This window comes from Vicia villosa, linkage group LG3 (genome assembly GCF_029867415.1).
Source record: "Vicia villosa cultivar HV-30 ecotype Madison, WI linkage group LG3, Vvil1.0, whole genome shotgun sequence".
NCBI lineage: Eukaryota > Viridiplantae > Streptophyta > Magnoliopsida > Fabales > Fabaceae > Vicia > Vicia villosa.
The window spans coordinates 34,114,752-34,133,955 of record NC_081182.1 but is presented as its reverse complement, the minus strand read 5'-3'; the positions used below and the strand labels follow the sequence as shown (position 1 = coordinate 34,133,955).

Below are 19,204 nucleotides of genomic sequence, written 5' to 3'. Positions count from 1 at the left end.
AGCAACTTCAAGGTGTGTTCTAAGTTAAAAGTTTAACCACTTTTAGTCTTAGGTGTTTTTGATAGAAGTGTTTCTTCTATCCTTCTTAGTATTTGAAGTGTTATAGGATATTAGGCAGTTGTAACAGTTCCTGGAATTAGGAGATTGTTCAACATCACTGCGGTGATTGGAATTGAGATGGGGATATCTCTTATCTAGGTGCGGTATCCTAGATAGAAGGGTCATTAGGTAGTCATTAGGTAAACAGTGGCTGTTGCCTGCAAACCTGAGGTTGTTTGTAAGAAAATAATACTACTGGAAGTGAACTTCATTCCTGGCTTGGTATGCCCCCAGATGTAGGTTGGTTAGAACCGAACTGGGTTAACAATTCTGTGTGCAATTTACTTTTTGCTGTTGTTAATTGTACGATGTCATAACATCAGAGATGACATCCATTGTTTACTTGTTAATCAAGTATTTAACAGAACCTGTCAACACTGAGTCTGCATAATTCAGCTATGCAGTTTTATAATGGTTCTGTAGTATTGTATGATCTCAACTTAATCCTGGACAGAAGAAGCATTAAGAGATCAATTGTATTTTGTACTACCTTGCAATACATGTTAGTACAACTAGATGTCTTAACATCGTGTTTGACATCTGAGACTGTCATACCAGAATTTCAATTGGTATCAGAGCAGGCATCCTGTCTGTTTCTGGATGAGATCTATGGGAGATACTTTCTGGTCATGTGCAAGGTATATGATGTAATCAACAGCTAGAAGAGGAAGACAACAAGTGGCAGTTGGCTTTTCTCTTAAGGATAGTCTTGGATCAACTTACTCTTGGGCAGAAGGGTGATAAGATTGAAGACTCTTGGAGATATGTGTGTTATAAAGCTGGTTGATGATTTTGCTGAATATGTTGATTGTGATACAACTTTAATGAAGAACCATGAAGGGAGCATGAAGTCTAAGTACTAAGGAAGATTGTGTTCAATGAGGAATTGAACAGAGGGTGAGCCCTTGAAGACATGAAGATGCGTCTTATGTTTTCCATTCATCAAGGTACATGAAAACATGTGTTGTCCTGGATAAGGGGAAAGTATTACTGTTGTTGTGCTGATTGTGTTTCCAACATGTTGTTTTTCTTGGTGGAAGGTGAGATTACCAAGGATGTGTGTGATGTCACACCTCATGTGATAACTTGCTCTGCTTAATCTGGAAGTGAAAGCAGACAAGGTACTGAAGCTTGAAGAGCAACACTATTGTCAAAAGTGGCAGCTTTGACTTAGTGTGGATTGGAATGGGCAGATTCCAATCTGGATGGCAGTAGTGTTCTAAACTACTTTCATGTTGAAGACTTCATATGACATGAAGAGAGTTACTTGATCTTAAAGTTGTAAGATCTTGGTAACTAGGTGTGTTTGACCGGTGCCAGGACCAGTTTGTTGTGTGAACATAGGGGTGTTCATATTGTTTGGTCCCTAGAAGAGAAGGATGGACCAAACTGTAGGTCTGCTAGACCAAATTGACCAGTAGATGTTGTCCAAGAAAGTAAAATTCAGAAGATTCAAGCGGGAGTGAATATTCTTGAATCGCCTTGTTCAACATTCAACACAGTAAAGACTATGATAAGGTAATATCTGTTACTATCTGATCATGAGTAGGTTTTTGGGTCTAGTATGTAGCTTGAAGATGAAGCAAGCTATTTGTTAGGGTGAAACCGTTGTTATGCCCTATGTGTGTTGCTTACTATTATAAGATGTGGAGTAAGCAATGTGTTTTCTGTTAAAATGAGACTGTTTTCCGCTGCTTAATCTATAGATCACAGTCTAAGTTATTTCAACAGAAAGTATTTTAAGAAGATTCCTACAGCCATAATTGAAGTGTCAAAGATACTTGAGTAATCTCTCAAGTCCACTCATTTTTGACATGGTTCATTATTGCTGATGAATGACTCTTGATCAAAGCCATTCATAAAATCTGCATGCGGTTTCCTGAAAGGAGGAATAAATGTCACACTAAAAGTTGTGACATCTGTGCTGGTATGCAGCTACCAGTTGAAGAACAGATGTTCTGGTGCTAAACAAATGTAGTGTGAGTACATATGTTTGGAACCTACTCCTGACCTGGAAGAGGAGACATCTGACTATGATTGATCAGGACACGATCAATTAGTAATTCTACAACAATGTTCATACATGTGGAAATTACTTATTTTGCTCAAAGTGCCATAACTGATTTATGAAGGTATACCTTTCTATCCCTTTATACAAATAAAATCAAGATGAGCTTATATCTGGTATTTTCTTCTGATCAAAGGAACCAGATGTATATTGTGATTCATTACCATAGAACAGTTGTTGGAACTGAATACTGTGTCTTATACATAGTGAAATATGGTTATGAGTTGTGAACCTCCTTATGTTATATTCATAGAAGGAAGTTATGTTGAAGAATCAAGGATGTCAGAAGGTCTGACTAACTCAGTGTCATGCCATCCTTAAAGTCTATTCCAGATATCTTTTGAGGGAATCTCCTCTTTAGGTATAGACTATGGCATCCACCATCTCTTAATCAGAGTGAGAGTCTGAAGTAGTATGTTGAGATGCTGGCTATTTTTTTCCTTGGTTATGCTGATAAAGAACTCTACTATCTCCACCAATCGGTTATGAACAAAGTTATTAGAGATGTTAATCATTCCAAGTTATCCTACTACAAGCTACAGTAAGTGGCAGACTGTATATTGTATAGCAAGTAACTAAGTATTCTAAATTTGGAAACTGTGGCAAGTCCAAGTGAAGGAAGCTTTAAGTTCAAAGATATCCTCTGTTTGTATAAGTGAGGGGGAGTAAAGGAGTTTGAAGATCAGCAATGACAAAGTTAATCTGCATTTAATCTTTATGAAAAGTCTATGACTAATCTCAAAAGCAGATAAACAATGTCGTATAAGATGTCAGGACATAACTCACAACATGTTTTATCCTTGAAACCAGCAAGGAACATTCATTGATTTATCAACTAAAAACATGTTTTGATGGTGTGTATCACTTGTCCTGATATAGTGCATGTTCCAACCATTGCACAAGTTCACCTGAAGCAGATTTCTCAAATAACATCTCTTGATCAAGACATTTGTTAAAGTCTAGGTATGTTATGCATTATGCTCAGGTTTATAGAGTCTTTTGTTTTAGTTTATTCTTTCATTATTTGAGTCACTTATATTTATTGTTGAATATAAGTATAGTCCATTGTCTAGAGTTTAGGTTATGTTTATCAAATTGTGATAAACATAGGGATTAAGGGTAGTGTTCAGATTTTGTAAAATCTGAGGTCAATCTTTGCAGTTGTTTTTGCATAAGATTTTGAGTCTTTTCATTCTTAGTTTAGAGTCATTATTTCTAGTCTGAATACATGTTGCTTCTTGTATTCTATGTTTTTCAATATAGACTTGTTGTCTATTCTGAATTAGGCCATGGTATTGAGTCTATAGTCTTGAACACTGACTGTCTTGTGTTCTGAGTCATCCAACATAGAAAACTGGTTTTCTATGCAAGTAATTGGATGAGCCAAGTTATTGTATTGTCATATTGAGTATCCTCTTATGTTCCAAAAGAGGAAATAGAGTCTGTGAATGGAACTCTGAAGTTGAGGGGGAGCAGTATATGTCCTCAACTCAAAGGAATGATGTAGCTGTCTCAAAGAATGTTGAAACATCAATTTAAAATAAACAAGGTATGGCAATTTGGTTTGCTTGATTGATTTGGCAACATTTGTGGCCAAACAGGGGGAGAGATGCTGTATGTATGTCACTTACAAGCCTGTGAGGAAGTCTGTATGGTGTATTAGCTACAAGTACATCACTGTTGTGTATTGTGTCTTGTGAGGGAGTGACATATTGATTGTTTAGCCAAAAATTTGCCAAAGGGGGAGATTGTAGATGTTTGTAATTGGCAAAGGATTTTTGGTAATGTGCATGGGTATAAGATGTCCTGACCAGTATCATGACATCAGTTGTGTGTATGCACAACATACTGAAAGTGTGCTTGCAGGATGTACTTCTGTTAGCTAATACAAGTTTACTAGATGTCAAGTGGAATGTTATGACATCAGTAAATGTTTCTGAACTGACAGTAGAAGGCACTGCAGTTTAGATTTAAGTGGCACTATTCTAGGAAACTTACTGTTAGGATTTGACTACGAGCGAATCCTTATTTGTTTGAGCTGACAGATTGAATTTCTGTTACGAAACAGAATTGTAACAACTTACTTGTTGTTACTTGGATCCCAATAATATGGAGATATTTGTGGAGTAAATATAGTTGTGGAGTAAATATAGCAGCGTTTTGTTATGAATTTGTTACAGCTTATGCTGTTATTTTGAAGGCCCAAATCCAGTTGGGATAAAAGGGTTATAAATAGAAGTTTTATAACCTACTTTGTAGAAGCCGTGAATTGAAGAAGATGTAGTTTTAGGGCTGAGTCTGTTAGGTGAACCACCCGGACTGTGGGATGGTCACCCTGTTTACCTTGAAGCCTGTAGGCAAGAGGAAGTTTGTTCTCACTCTAAACCTGTAGGTATGAGCTGAGTATTGTTCTTGGAGGAAGCTGTGAAGCAACTTCAAGGTGTGTTCTAAGTTAAAAGTTTAACCACTTTTAGTCTTAGGTGTTTTTGATAGAAGTGTTTCTTCTATCCTTCTTAGTATTTGAAGTGTTATAGGATATTAGGCAGTTGTAACAGTTCCTGGAATTAGGAGATTGTTCAACATCACTGCGGTGATTGGAATTGAGATGGGGATATCTCTTATCTAGGTGCGGTATCCTAGATAGAAGGGTCATTAGGTAGTCATTAGGTAAACAGTGGCTGTTGCCTGCAAACCTGAGGTTGTTTGTAAGAAAATAATACTACTGGAAGTGAACTTCATTCCTGGCTTGGTATGCCCCCAGATGTAGGTTGGTTAGAACCGAACTGGGTTAACAATTCTGTGTGCAATTTACTTTTTGCTGTTGTTAATTGTACGATGTCATAACATCAGAGATGACATCCATTGTTTACTTGTTAATCAAGTATTTAACAGAACCTGTCAACACTGAGTCTGCATAATTCAGCTATGCAGTTTTATAATGGTTCTGTAGTATTGTATGATCTCAACTTAATCCTGGACAGAAGAAGCATTAAGAGATCAATTGTATTTTGTACTACCTTGCAATACATGTTAGTACAACTAGATGTCTTAACATCGTGTTTGACATCTGAGACTGTCATACCAGAATTTCATTATGCTTGGGAATGAAGCGGAAATAACAAGTTCTTAAGAAAAGAAAATCAAAGAGTGTGGTTTGTGTTTTAAAGAATGCATGAGGAAGACCTAAGCTAAGGGGGAAAGCTTGCTACCTAATGTTATCATACAAAGGGTACTAGTCTAAACTAAATTAGCAACCTACGAGGGATAAGGGAACCAAACAATAATATCACACAAACGAGCGTCCGCTCGTAAAGCAAACAAACCAACGGTACTGACCGTGGCAGAAAAGCGGTCCCGCCATAGCCAAGGGGAGCAGCTCAACCCAAGTCAACCAAGCATTAGACCTCGCGAAAATGATCGGGCCATAGACAATAGGGCGGACCCCTCTCAGCAACCAAGCTGTCACGGATCGTAAAGGAAAACGGTGCGTGCATACACCGAGCATCAACGTCGAGCAACGCGAGCTATAGGAAAGGCGGGGGTCCGGCTGCATGAACCCTTTTCCTGACATACTCGATAACAAGATCTTGTGCTGGTTCAGAAGCAAGCGACGCGTAGCGTGCGCATACCGAACGGACTCGATGAGACTAGGCGGGGGTTGATTACTAACCATTCCCGCGTGCCTTCCATGAGGACTTAACGGAGTGCCATATAGGACTTATTACACTGTGACTCCCTGCCGCAAAGCACAAATGTAAACACACCAACAAAAACAGAGCCTCTTTCGAGGGCTTGGTCAGATGAATGTCTAGGTCCTACTTCTCATGTTATTGGATGATGCAAGAAAGCGATAAAGTGCGAGAAAAGTAAAATAAAACGGGATCAATACCAAACGGATGATGATCCGTAAACTAAAGAGAAGCAAAGCGAAGAAACTAAGAATCCCGCGAGCGAGCTAGCAAAGCAAAAGCAAATGGTCAGCACACCGATTAGCCATGAAAGCACACAAAGATCGACACGCACGTCGAGCACAATCACAATACACCTGCAAGAGGAACAAGCAAACCAAACAAGCAGGTATAAAGTAATAGGAACGTGTCTCCCGGATGAGAACACGATACAAGTGAAGGAAATCGTGTTCCGCAAGTAAAGCGGAACACTCAAGCAATAAGCACCGTTCGGTGACTATCCAAGAGCCTTGCACACTAGCACATAAGTTAGAGATAACAAACATCGCAATCGGAATTGCGTTATTGCTATAAACCAAAAGAAACGGGCAAGTAGCATAAACATGAAATGGACAACGAAACATCAAAGAGAAATCAAACATGAAGGATCTACAAATAATGAAAACTAAGCATCTAGCAAGATTGTACGTCTCATAAGCTTTCTGTCGATATAAAGAACATGCAAATCGGAGTTACGAGTAAAAAGTTATGCAAGATTGAAGTTATAAAAGAAAACACAAAATTTGCACACAGGAACCGGTTCCTGCATAGGACAACCCGGTTCCTAGTACTAAAAACCAGAGACAGAAAATTGGGAACCGGTTCCCACCTAGGGACAACCCGGTTCCTGGTACAAAAACACGGAACCATCAACATTTCAAACAGCTGGGAACCGGTTCCTGGCTGGGACGAACCTGTTCCTGGCTCACAAGCACAGGGAAAAAATAACGCAGGAACCGGTTCCCACCTAGGGACAACCCGGTTCCTGGTACAAAAAACCAGAGAATCAACATTTTTGGATTGAGTGGGAACCGGTTCCCGCCTGGGACAACCCGGTTTCTGGCATAGCAAAATCAGTTTTTAAGCATTTTTGAGGCCTCGGAGCCATTCGCACTCAATTCAAAAAACGTTCCGTTGGCAATCAAAACGAACAAACATTGAATATTAATGCTATATGAGCCGCATATCAACAATTATGCTAAGTGCGACGCGTCGAGCAAGGCAAATATTAAGCGAAAGTGCACCACATGCATTTATACAAACACTTTGAGTGCGACACAAGCAACATACATGGATATTAACAATTATGCACACAAAATCAACACCGAATCATAGATCCATACACGAATACCACAATTCATCATCAACGAATATCAATTACACACAATCAAACATCAATTCAAACGCGATTCACATGAACACGATTAATTCGAGCAAAAGATGAGCAAATTCAACAATCAATCATCATCAATCATCCACTAATCAAGAACAAGAAGCCAAGTCTTTCACCGAATTCACAGAACAATCCCCAATCGTCATCGAATCCATCATCTCAACATCAACACACAACAACCTTCAACATCATTAGCACGAGTTCGTTGGTCTTGATTGCGTTAAATCTCTAATTTGAATTTCCAGAAAATCTTCAAAAAAACTTTCACGCAACGCCGATGCGATCTCCTTCAACAATCTTCCGCTTCGACGCTGCAACAGCAACCTACGATTCATCAATCATCACGTTCACCTCCACCTGTTCATCAAGAAGAGCGCAACAGCCTCCTGATAGACACAACATAATCGCAGAAATTTGAAGGAGGCAGAGAGGGAGTTTCAAATCGGGGAAGGTTGAGAGGGCCTTCGGCGCACCGTTTGCGTTTGAGTCAGAGAGATTAGTGAACGAGAGTTTGAGAAGGAGATGGCGCTCATTTCTTGTTTACGGTGGTCGGAGACTCGGAGTTCGTCGGAGGAGATTGCCATCGCCGCCGTCGTATTTCGTTGGAAGAGATGAAGGAGATGAGTTTCTTCAGGAGCTCAATGGTCGCATTAACGTAACCCTAATTTCCTCTTTGTCTTTACTGATTTGATTAATGAGGATTAGTTGTTGATTAATTGAATTGATAATAAACTCTGATTGATTAGAATTAGTTTAGAGGTAGAATCTGATAAAAATTCTGAAGAGTAATTGGGCCTAGTATACGAATTGATTGGTGCACCCCCTCATGAGCCCATCACATGCCACTTTTTTGTTGCCTGAAAGAATTGTGATACAAAAATAACCTGCCTGGGCCACATCCCTTGGGCCTGCGTGTAGACTGCTGTGCTTACCACTCAAATTTCATGTGAACCTCCCTGTTTCTTTTTTGTTTTAGAATTAGTTGTTTTTAGAGAATAAAAATGTCATATAGAAACAATAATTTTGTTAGCTTCTTCACATGATAAAAATAATCAAAAGCATGTAATATTTTGCTTGTTAGAATTTAATTGTTTTGTTACATAGTTTTGTTTTATTATCCTTTTAGATGAAAATGTCATAAAAACAAATTAATCTTGTTAGACTTTTGTTTAGGATTTACTTAGAATTTAATTTCTCTTATTTTCTATGGCGGGTGCGTGCCTCCTTGTTATTACTGATTTGGTTGTTGAGATGTGCGAGGTACTTCGAGAGAGCCTTTGATTGCGATTCGACTTGCTTCGTGTTCCACTTTACTTGTGGGACACGAATTCGCTTCCGGTGCGATTGATTTGCATCGTGTTCCACTTTATTTGTGGGACACGAACTTATTCTCGATGCGATTCACCTGATCTCTCATTCATTGAGATGTATATTCCTGTATTATCTGGATTGTATTTCCTGCATGTTGCTTGTGTGGTTGTGTTTTATACGCACCACATAGCGGTTGTGATTTATTTTCACACCGCATCGCTTTGACGCTTATGCTGGACTCCTGGCTTTGCTGGATGTTAGATTACGTGAAGTTTCTTAGTTCTGCTTGCGTTGCTAGCTCACTGCGGATTTGCTATCCGCTCGGTATCTCCTTGCCCCTTTTACCGTTTTCCGCATCATCCTATAACATGAGAAGTAGGACTTAAACATGCATCTGGCCAAGCCCTCGAAAGAGGCTCTGTTTTTGTTGGTGTGTTTACATTTGTGCTTTGCGGCAGGGAGTCACAGTGTAATAAGTCCTATATGGCACTCCGTTAAGTCCTCATGGAAGACATGCGGAAAGGGTTAGCAATCAACCCCCGCCTAGTCTCATCGAGTCCGTTCGGTATGCGCACGCTACGCGTTGCTCGCTTCTGAACCAGCACAAGATCTTGTTATCGAGTATGTCAGGAAAAGGGTTCATGTAGCCGGACCCTCGCCTTTCTTATAGCTCGCGTCGCTCGACGTTGATGCTCGGTGTACGCGCGCACTGTTTTCCTTTACGATCCGTGACGGCTTGGTTGCTGAGAGGGGTCCGCCCTCTTGTCTATGGCCCGATCATTTTCGCGAGGTCTAATGCTTGGTTGACTTGGGTTGAGCTGCTTCCCTTGGCTATGGCGGGGCCGCTTTTCTACCACTCGGTCAGTACCGTTGGTTTTGTTTGCTTTATGAGCGGATGCTCGTTTGTGTGATATTCTTGTGTGCTTCCCCCTTTCCTCGTAGGTTGATAGCTTAGCGTAGACTTGTACCCTTTGTATGATAACATTAGGTAGCAAGCTTTCCCCCTTTAGCTTAGGTTTTCCTCATGCATCTTTTAAAACACAAACCACACTCTTTGATTTTCTTTTCTTAAAAGCTTGTTATTTCCGCTCCATTCGTAGCATAAGTCTCCAAAGGTCGAGTAGTGGAGTGTGAATGTAACTCGTTCACCTAAAAAACACAAAACAAACAGAAACTAGTTAGCCGAGCTACGGTAGCTCTGATTCTGCAAAACAGATACGTAGGCAGCGGGGTAGGGCCCGTGCGAGCATAACTCTTTCTTTTCCCTACATTCTGCATTCATTTTAGTCCAGATTAGCGCATTTTGCTTACACACCCATAGGTTTAGACACAGGCGTGGATACCATCGAGTACGATGGGCGCGAGGGGTGCTAATACCTTCCCCTCGCGTAACCGACTCTCTTACCCTTTTTCTCTGGTCGTGAGACCGTTGTTTTGTTTTGTGGTTTGCTGACATTCCCTTCCTTTTCAGGATAAATATGTTAGTGGCGACTCTGTTAATTTTCGCGGTAGCGACACACGACATGGGTTTTCGCAAAACCTTTTTCTCGCTCCGCACTGCACCACCTATAAATCCAAATGATCACATCATATGTATTGGATGAATCGAAAAATCGACTCATTTTGTACAAGTTTACTTGAAACCAAGATGCCCTCTACCACCTACGTCACCAGAATGAGTGCTTCATCATATAGTATATGCATCAATGTGGCTGGATCTTTTTGTTTATAAGATGCACGAATTCGAAAGATTGAACAACATTGCAAAGGAAGCGAATGCCGAAAAGTCAAAATTGGAACCACTAATAAATTTAGCCGACGACAGTTCTTTTGATTTGTTTTGAATTTGGAAAGTGTAATATAAGTACTATTTAACATTGCAAGCGCATGTTCTTTGTAAGCTTCAGGACTTTGCAAGCGCATGTTCTTTGTAAGCTTCAGGACTTTGTAATGATCTCAAATATAAGAAGCCTGTGTATCTTGACTCATAATATCTTTCAAACTTTTGTCAAAAGTCTCAAAGCAGAATTTGTTAGCCACAAAAGCTTCATTCCATATGATTAGATATGTCAACTTCAATAACTCAGCATGTTCAACTTTTTTTGTGTGTGTCAATGTTGCAAATTGAAGTTTCCAAAGTAGGAAATTGAATCTTAAATTTAAAATGAGTAGTTCTTTCACCCGATTACAACAAACTTGCAATCCAACTAAAGGCAACATGTAATATAAGACAAATGTTTTTTTTCTTAGTAGTGCTATAGTTCTAGGTTATGTGTGGATATCACTTTATTCTCTTTTGCTATATCCATTTTTAACTAATTTACACAATAGAATTTAAATCTATTTTGAATTTCATGTTTATACCACATTATTTAATTTCGTTCCATCAATTCAAACAAAAACAAGGTCGTAAGGAAATGACTTTAAATAAATTAAAATTTTGTTAAAATACGATTTGTTTTAGCGTCTTTTAAAAATGATTATATATTGTTATGTATTTTTGTTTAAAAAATTTTAAAAGATTTTTTTTTAGAAAAAAAAGGAAATTTAATAGATGCATTTCCGTATGATATTTGGTGTATTCAGAGTTGCATCTTCAAAATGTCCCCTAAAAATTTTTGTAAGCGTGGAAAATACAAAGTTTTTTTTTTTGGATATGAATCTCCGAAATCAATCCTAAAGGGTATGTCTAATCGCCTGCCTCCTCTCACGTCGTACTGGCGCAGTTTGGGACACACGCCTGATTTTAATCTGACCAGCGTTGTTGTCATCCATTGCATATGCGTTATAAATAGGGACATATATAAACATAATGTCTGGAGAAATTCACAATTCCAACAAAAACACCCAATTTTTTTCCTGAGTACAATCTGAAGATGCATCTCCGAGATTAGCTTAGAGCAAATCTGTAGATGCATCTTTGGACAAACCTTCGATGGTCTCCCTTGACAATAATCAATTTTCTGTTCTAACCGTTCCAAAAAAACTCATTGCATGTGGTTCTAACCTAACAAGTTCGTTTACACTACTTCATTAAGTACCTAAAACAATGAAAGTATCCTACAAAACTAACTACAAATCAAAATACAAAAAGTAAATAAAATTTGAAAAACTTACTAAATGGAATTGATTGTTGAGAAGGAGATGTTTCGATGTTACGAGATGATAGAAAGGAGGAGAAAGAGCTCCAATAATACTTCAATCCAATGAAGAGATACTTAAATGGTTGGGAGAGGGAGAGCTCAAATGTGTTTTTTTATAACTTTTTTAGAAAATGAAGAAGAAGGATTCTGGTACGGAATATGTATCAAAAGCGTCCGGAGATGTATTTCCGGTTACTAACATTTTATTTGAATAAATTGTGTTTTCGAAAATCTAAGCCTTCTCAAATTAATGCATCACAATCGTTGAGTAGTATAAACCCTAGAAACCGTAAATTCAACTATTCCGATCAATCATCTTCATTCATTCAGCGGCTTCTACACAACTCGCAAGGTATTTCCTATTTCTCCGATCATTTTTCATTTTTTGATTTTCCATTGTAGTTTACCGAGTGCGATTTTGCATGTGAATAGGTTTGTGAAATAATGATTCCGCCGGCGAAAAATGCGAAGAAAGACATGATCAGTGATTTACCTGATTGTGTTATCCTTCTCATACTTTCGCTTTTGAACTCAGAAGAAGCTGTTCGAACTTGCATTCTGTCACTAAGATGGAAGGATCTCTGGAAACGTCTTCCTCTTCTGAAATTCCATAAACCTAAAGATCTAAATTCTACGATATTCGCCAATTTCGTGTCTAACGTTTTATCTCTTCGTGATTCCTCTATCTCATTGCATGCACTTGATTTTAAGCATAAATTTGGTGTGTTGGAGCCTCACATACTTGACAAGATTGCGGATTATGCTATTTCGCACAATGTTCAACGCTTAAGACTTAGTGTTATTAGATGCACGGCACAAATTCCTACTAGCCTTTGTTCATCGCAGACTTTAACGCATCTGAAGATTTCTATTTGGTATGACGGAGTTGCACAAATTTCTCTCAGTTTGCCAGCACTAACATATCTTAAGCTTTGTGTTTCCTGTGAAAAAGTTGCACAATTTTCTCTCGATTTGCCAGCACTAACATATCTTAGGCTTTCTCTTCGGGCTTGTCGTGAAAACCTGTTTCCGAAATCTCTCTATTTGCCGTCATTAACTACCTTGCAAGTAGAGCATTTTACATTTTGTGCTGGTGATGATGGTTGCGCCGAACCATTTTCTACCTTTAATAAGTTGAAAAGTTTGCTCATTAATCATTGTGATGTGGAACGTGGTGCAAGAACCCTCCGCATATCAAACGCGATGCTCGTCAATCTTACTATATGCATTGACTCATACGATAACTATGATAAAATTGATCTTTGTACTCCAAGTCTTTGTGCATTTGCTTTTCATGGTTTTATTATTCAGAATATCTCTTGGGGCAATATTTCTTCTCTTAAAGATGTAACTATTGATGCACAATTATTTCCATATGGTGAGGGAGGAAATCCTTTGTTTATATTCAATTGGCTCCTAGAGTTTGCTAATATAACATCGTTGACCGTCACTGCATCTACTCTTCAGGTACATTAACTTCGAATGTTTTGAGGCTACTTTTTACTTTCTTCTTAAGATAACTTTTTTATTTTCTTTTAAATTTCATAAAACATTATTTGACTTGCATCAGACTTATATGCTTGCGTCTCTCATTGCTTAGATTCTCAATTTAATTCCTGGTGTGTTGAACTTTAATAACCCTTCCTTGGGTAAATTGAAGTCATTAAAAGTGAATGTTGACGAAATTCAAAATGGAGTTCGCTTGAAATTGTGCAAGGACAAGTTGCAGAATGTCAAATCAAAGAGAGAAGCTGCCAGGATAGAGAGGGCGTATGCATTTGGACTGGAACCATCTCCTGCTGTACCTGATGGAATTGTGAACTTCTTGCTTCACAATTCTCCCTCGGCGGAAGTTGACTTTGTTGATTGCACAAAAAAACAGCGTAGATGGAGACATTTATAATTGGTATGTTTTAATTTTTCTCTCCTTCTATATTTATGTTTATGAAGATCTCTTTGGTTATAACTAGTTATTATTAGTGGATAAATTACAAATCTCTTGATAAAAGGAAAAAAATTCTGTACATGATTGTGTCTATTTAGTCTCAAGTGGATGCTACAGTAAGGACTATATTGCTTGCTGACACTCCATGAGATGAGAGTATGTTTGTCTGCACTGCTTAGTTAATCATTTGGTACCAATTTGAATCAACCTTGGCTTGTAGGGGACCATTTTAGTTTATCTAGCCTACAAGAACTTCTCAACTAAGATAAGAATTAGTTTCTTCCAAAATTTCCAACAAGCATTAAAAGTTCTTGTAAGTTTATTGGTATTCATAGATAAACAAATAAGAGAACTTATGAATATTCAAGGGGCATAAATTTGTTAGTGAATTTAATTAAAAAAATTCAGTCACTTTTGAAGTTAATTACAAAAACTAACTTAATAGTATTTAATTCTTGATTGCATATCAGACAAAAAAATTTTTGTGCTAATGTTGTCATCCATTAGTTTCTATTACTCATGTCTCTCAACTTGTACAATTGTACTAGTGCGAGTTAGGGACGGGGAGCTACTAGGGACAGGGTTGGCCACGGCCACCGCAAACATCTCAAAATTTTCTTTTTATTAGGTAGGTAAAAATATCATTTGTTGCAATTTAAAGACTATAATTATTAAGAACATAGCGGCAAGGTATTCTTTTTGGACTTTGAAATCGAGGGTTCGACTCCTTGCAAAGGGAGTTTTTGTTTTTTTGGTGTTCTATGTTAAAAAAAATCAGAGCTGGGACTTGAACTCGCTAACTGTAATACATTGAGCAAAATCTCACAGAAATTTCACCTGCACCATACCATTATGATTGATTTGTTATAAATCATTTTCTTATATATACTCTAAAACATATGTCACGGCCCCAAAGAAAATCACTTTAGCTCCGCCACTGGTCTGAGTTCAAGTTGCCTGCTCCCACTTGAACTTAAGAATCTTATGTTCAAATCTGTAAATTTAAATCCAAGAGTTCTGTAAGTAACATAATTCTCTATAATATTTTTAACCTTTTCTTGCTTCTTACATGATTGTATTTAATCTACAGGAAGACGCGGCGATCAATGATTAGAAAGCGTGGAGAAGATATGTTTTCTGTTCCAACTGTATTTACTATGCAATATTCATGCCGGTTTGTATACTTTTGGGGCAAATGTTGATGCTGGCTCAAGTGCCCAATATGGTTTATGTACTATTACATGTTCTTGATGATCTGGCTTGAGTTTGTGGGCTGTTCATTAAAGATCAAAGCCTTGCTTCATGAAGTTCAGAGATAAAACTTTGTGATTGATAATCTGTCATACAAAGGATTTATGTTAATTTGAATATCTGTTTTGCGGGTTATTTTGGATTAAAATTATGTAGTTAATAACTCTTAAAAGGTTAAAGATTTTCATTTTTCAATATGAAATTTCAATTTTTGCTATTTCAATAAATGCTCTAATGATGAATATTAGCGAGACTCTTAACTTCGTGATCTCGATTTTGCAGTCTTATCACAGTCTGCATTGAATGCTAGAGAGTAGTATTATGAGAAAACTTGTTAGAATTTTTAAGCTGCTTTCAAGTTTTTTATGTTATAAATCTTGAGTTTAGAGTTTAATTATGATTATGATGCCAACTTTTAGGTTAAAAAGCAAACAACCAAGAGGTACCAGACACCAACATGCTTTTTGTTCCTCTTCTCATGGTTCTAGTTGTCAAACTATGCTCAACTTCCATTGCTTATTGTTGACTCGTGTTATATGATACCAATATAATGCAAATGTTTTTTTTTCTTAATGCTCTTACTTCTAGGCTATGTCTGAATATGTTAACATTAATGGAGCTTAATGAAAATGAGATGAGTGTAACGGAATGAAGCGGGATAGAGATTTCATTCCACCGTTTAGATATTTTATGAAGCGGGATAGAGATTTCATTCCACCGTTTAGATATTTTATGAAAGAGTTAGGTAATGTAATCATTTCATCTAATTCAGATGGAAGAAATATGATGCTAAATGACAAAATTGAATGAAAAGAAGGGTCTAGAAATGTGAAAAGGAGGATCATCTAGCGAAACAACTCCTAGCAGGAAGTTAGAAATGCCTATCCTCAAATCTAAGGATATTGAAAAGGTGGGCAGAATCCCAAATGAGATTTTCCCCATTGGTGATATTGGCAATAATGGCTAACTTTGATGCATCCATGATTCTCATTGACGGGGGAGCTCTTGTGGCATTTTGTATACGTATTTTTTTGAAAAACTCGGACCGATAATGGAGAAGATGTAGTCGTAAGAGGGATCCGACCTACAAACCTTTAACGAAATAGTGACTCACCTCTAAGGGTATATTAAGTTATTGATTACCTTGGGAGAATGGAGTGACACCATGCCAGTCAACCTACAATTCCTAGTAATTTCCTGCAGGAGTGTCTACAACTGCATCTTGAGCCGACCCTTCATGATAATGATCGACGTAATAGCCTCTTAGATCTACTTTTAACTGAAGTATCATAATGTTCACGATGAGCCAATGACAATATGTGCCGACCTATTAGGATCACAAATCATACACAAAGGTTTATATTGCAACCAGAAGGGGAAAAAGACAAAGAGAAGGTGATGGAAAAAGGATCCTAACAAGTAAAAGAAATAGTGATCAAGCTCCCAAAAGAAAGGTAAAGGGATCCTAACAGGTAAAAGAAATACTGACCAAGCTCCCAAAAGAAAGGTAAAGGGAACCTAACAGGTATGATGTGATTACTCCGAATAAAGAATGAGGACGATCGTGGCACACCATACTAGTACACTCAGACACAATAAATATCGATCACACTGCTTGGTTAAATTTCCCTTCTATCACACGTGTAAAGAACACCTTTCATTAAAATGTAATCCCATTTTTTCATAATGAATGAATAAAATTTCAGTATATTCTATTCCTTATGATCATTAAGGATAGCCACTAATTGGGAGTGTTGCTACAAATGGCACATGCTTACGATTAAAGCAATCAAAACCCCATAAAATCTACTTGGGCTTGTGATTTGATGCTTTCCCTTGGGACTTATTGGGTTTCATATTCTGAGAGTTCCACTTCCCAAGTAACCACCCTCCCTGCTAAATCAAGCTTCTTCAAGACTTGGCAAATAAGATATTTGACTTTCACGAAGATCTTGTGACCCTGAAATTACAGTCTTAGTTTATTTTCCACAACAACGACGACTAGCACCAACTTCTCAATCTTTTGATAGTGCGCTTCGGCGCTCTTGAACACATTGCTTACAAAATACACATGTTTTCCCACCCTGTCTATCTCTTAGACAAGAGCTGAGTTCATCGCTTGATATGTGATCGGAAGGTAGAAGAGTAACAATAACTCTTCCTTCGGGCGTTTAAAGACCGAGGGGAGGGGAGATGTGAGGAAATTCTTGACCCTGGTAAAAGCCTCATCATACTTTACGGTATATTCAAATCTCTCATTCTTCTTTAAGGCGACAAAGAACATGATGGTTTTGTCTCATGCGCAGGAGAGAAAGCGAGACACGTCGACAAGGCAACTTGTAAGCTGTTGTAATTCCTTTACATTAGTGGGACTTCTCATGGTGATGATTGATTGAAACTTATTTAGGTTAGGCTCGATTCCCATCCTTGTCAGTCTGAAACATGGGAAATTCCTAGTATGTACCCTAAAAGAGCATTTGGCAGGGTTTAGGCGCATATCATATTTTCTGAATGACTGCAGGACAACATTCTGATCGTCTACATGGCTGCACCCTTTGATAGTTTTAACTATCATATCAACAACATAGACCTCTAGGTTTCACCCTATATGGTGGGCGAAGACAACATTCATGAGTCGCTGGTAGGTGGCGCCAGCATTCTTGAGGCCGAAGTGCATGTCATTATAGTAGTAGTTGCCATCACTTGACAGAAAGGCTATTTAGAGAACATCCAAGGGACCCATTTGAATATGATTGTACACTGAGTATACATCAATGAAGCTCAACGTGTGATAATATGATGACCCATCAATGAGATGATCAACATTTGGAAAGGACTATGGGTCTTTAGACAGGCGGCGTTCATATAAATAAAGTCTACACAGATGTGCCACTTGTTGTTAGCCTTCCGTACTAGAACCTTGTTGGCCAGCCAAGTTGAGTATTTTGTTTTCGTGATGAACCCAACATCTGATAGTTTCCCTACCTCTTTATCAATGGAGACTCTCTTATCCTCACCTACTTTCTGATTCCTCTTTATCAGGGGGCATCATCAATGAGGAGCTTATCCCTTTCTATCTCAAGGCTATTTTTATAGAATTCTCGAGTGGTATGTTGGTCTCCTCAGATTGTACCAAATCATCCTTTAGGAAGTGAATATTTTAGGGCCTTGTATAGGGTGGAAATGACTTCCCCTAGAGCGTTGATGGACGATCGCCCAAGAATGATGTTGTATGGAAATAGGGCGTCCATAATAAGGTAGCTGACAACAATTGTCCTAGTGTATGCACCCTCGACACATGTGGTTTTTAGAGTTACATGACCCATTATTTGTTCCTATTAGCCTGATAATCCCTTCAATGAACCGCTTAACATTTTTACTCATTAGGGTTAAGTTGTAATTTTTGGAAGGCGTTCCAAAATAGGACGTCAGCGGAGCTACTAGGATCTATCAAAACTCGCTTGATATCCTATTTTCTATATTGTATAGTGATCACCAAGGGACCATCATGTGATGGTTGATTCTGAGGGCGTTCTCCTCAAAGAAGGTGATGTTAAACCCTATTTTCTCTAGGGTACTTATGGGAAAGCCATGGGATGTCACATTTGCTGCAATCACCTGTCTTGCATATTTCTTTCGGGAGGATCTAGAGCTACCTCCAGCAATAAATCCTCGAACAATGGTGTTTGTGTTATAAGCTACAGTTTTGTCATCCATCTTTCGGGAGGAAGATGGAAGGAGTTAGAGTAGGAGTGTGACCAAGGTTAGTTTTACTGAGGTCCACAGTGGGCGGCACTGTAACGGTAAAAAAGTTCAGGTGTGCATGTTCCCCCCAGAAAGGGCTGGAGGACTCAGATGCCTTTGTAGTTATATTATGTTGTACGGTGGTTAGGCTTGCCCAAGACAGCGAGAAACCTTGTATGGTGGTATTTTACAATGATTTTAAGTGTGGTGCTCATATGAGGTGAGATGCTCTGTAGATGAATGACATGCTTAGGTATATACATATAAGGGGTGTGATTAGGATGTGTTAAGATCTGTCTTTTCTCCCCTTGAGGGATAGGTATTTATATAGCCCTTTTGAGTCTAGGGTTTTCTTGGAAAAGGCCATCGTCCGCCTAGTCAATGTTGAATAGTTGAATCCTTATTTCCAAGGGGACGTGAATCAGTTAATGGCTCTGACTTCTCTCTATCCAAAAAATATCTTATCCCACACAAGGTCTCAAATTACTGGTGGGGGTGGGGGGGGGAGAGAAAAGAAAAAAA

At 38.4% G+C, this 19,204-nt stretch overlaps 1 protein-coding gene across 1 annotated transcript; it reads left to right on the top strand.

The window, feature by feature from the left end:
- Window positions 1–11,666: 11,666 nt before the first annotated feature.
- On the top strand, window positions 11,667–15,133 carry LOC131655371 (putative FBD-associated F-box protein At5g38570). Its single transcript, XM_058925254.1, has 4 exons — window positions 11,667–12,094; window positions 12,175–13,209; window positions 13,343–13,648; window positions 14,778–15,133. Exons 2-3 carry the CDS (start codon window positions 12,187–12,189, stop codon window positions 13,643–13,645), a joined length of 1,326 nt encoding a protein of 441 aa, XP_058781237.1. The 5' UTR covers window positions 11,667–12,094; window positions 12,175–12,186; the 3' UTR covers window positions 13,646–13,648; window positions 14,778–15,133.
- Window positions 15,134–19,204: the final 4,071 nt, after the last annotated feature.

Bases quoted from the DNA above. Each gene is read 5' to 3' on its own strand.
- LOC131655371 (XM_058925254.1), top strand. From the start codon at position 12,187: ATGATTCCGCCGGCGAAAAATGCGAAGAAAGACATGATCAGTGATTTA. The intron at 13,210-13,342 runs GTACATTAACTT...CTCATTGCTTAG, and splicing joins TCACTGCATCTACTCTTCAG to ATTCTCAATTTAATTCCTGG.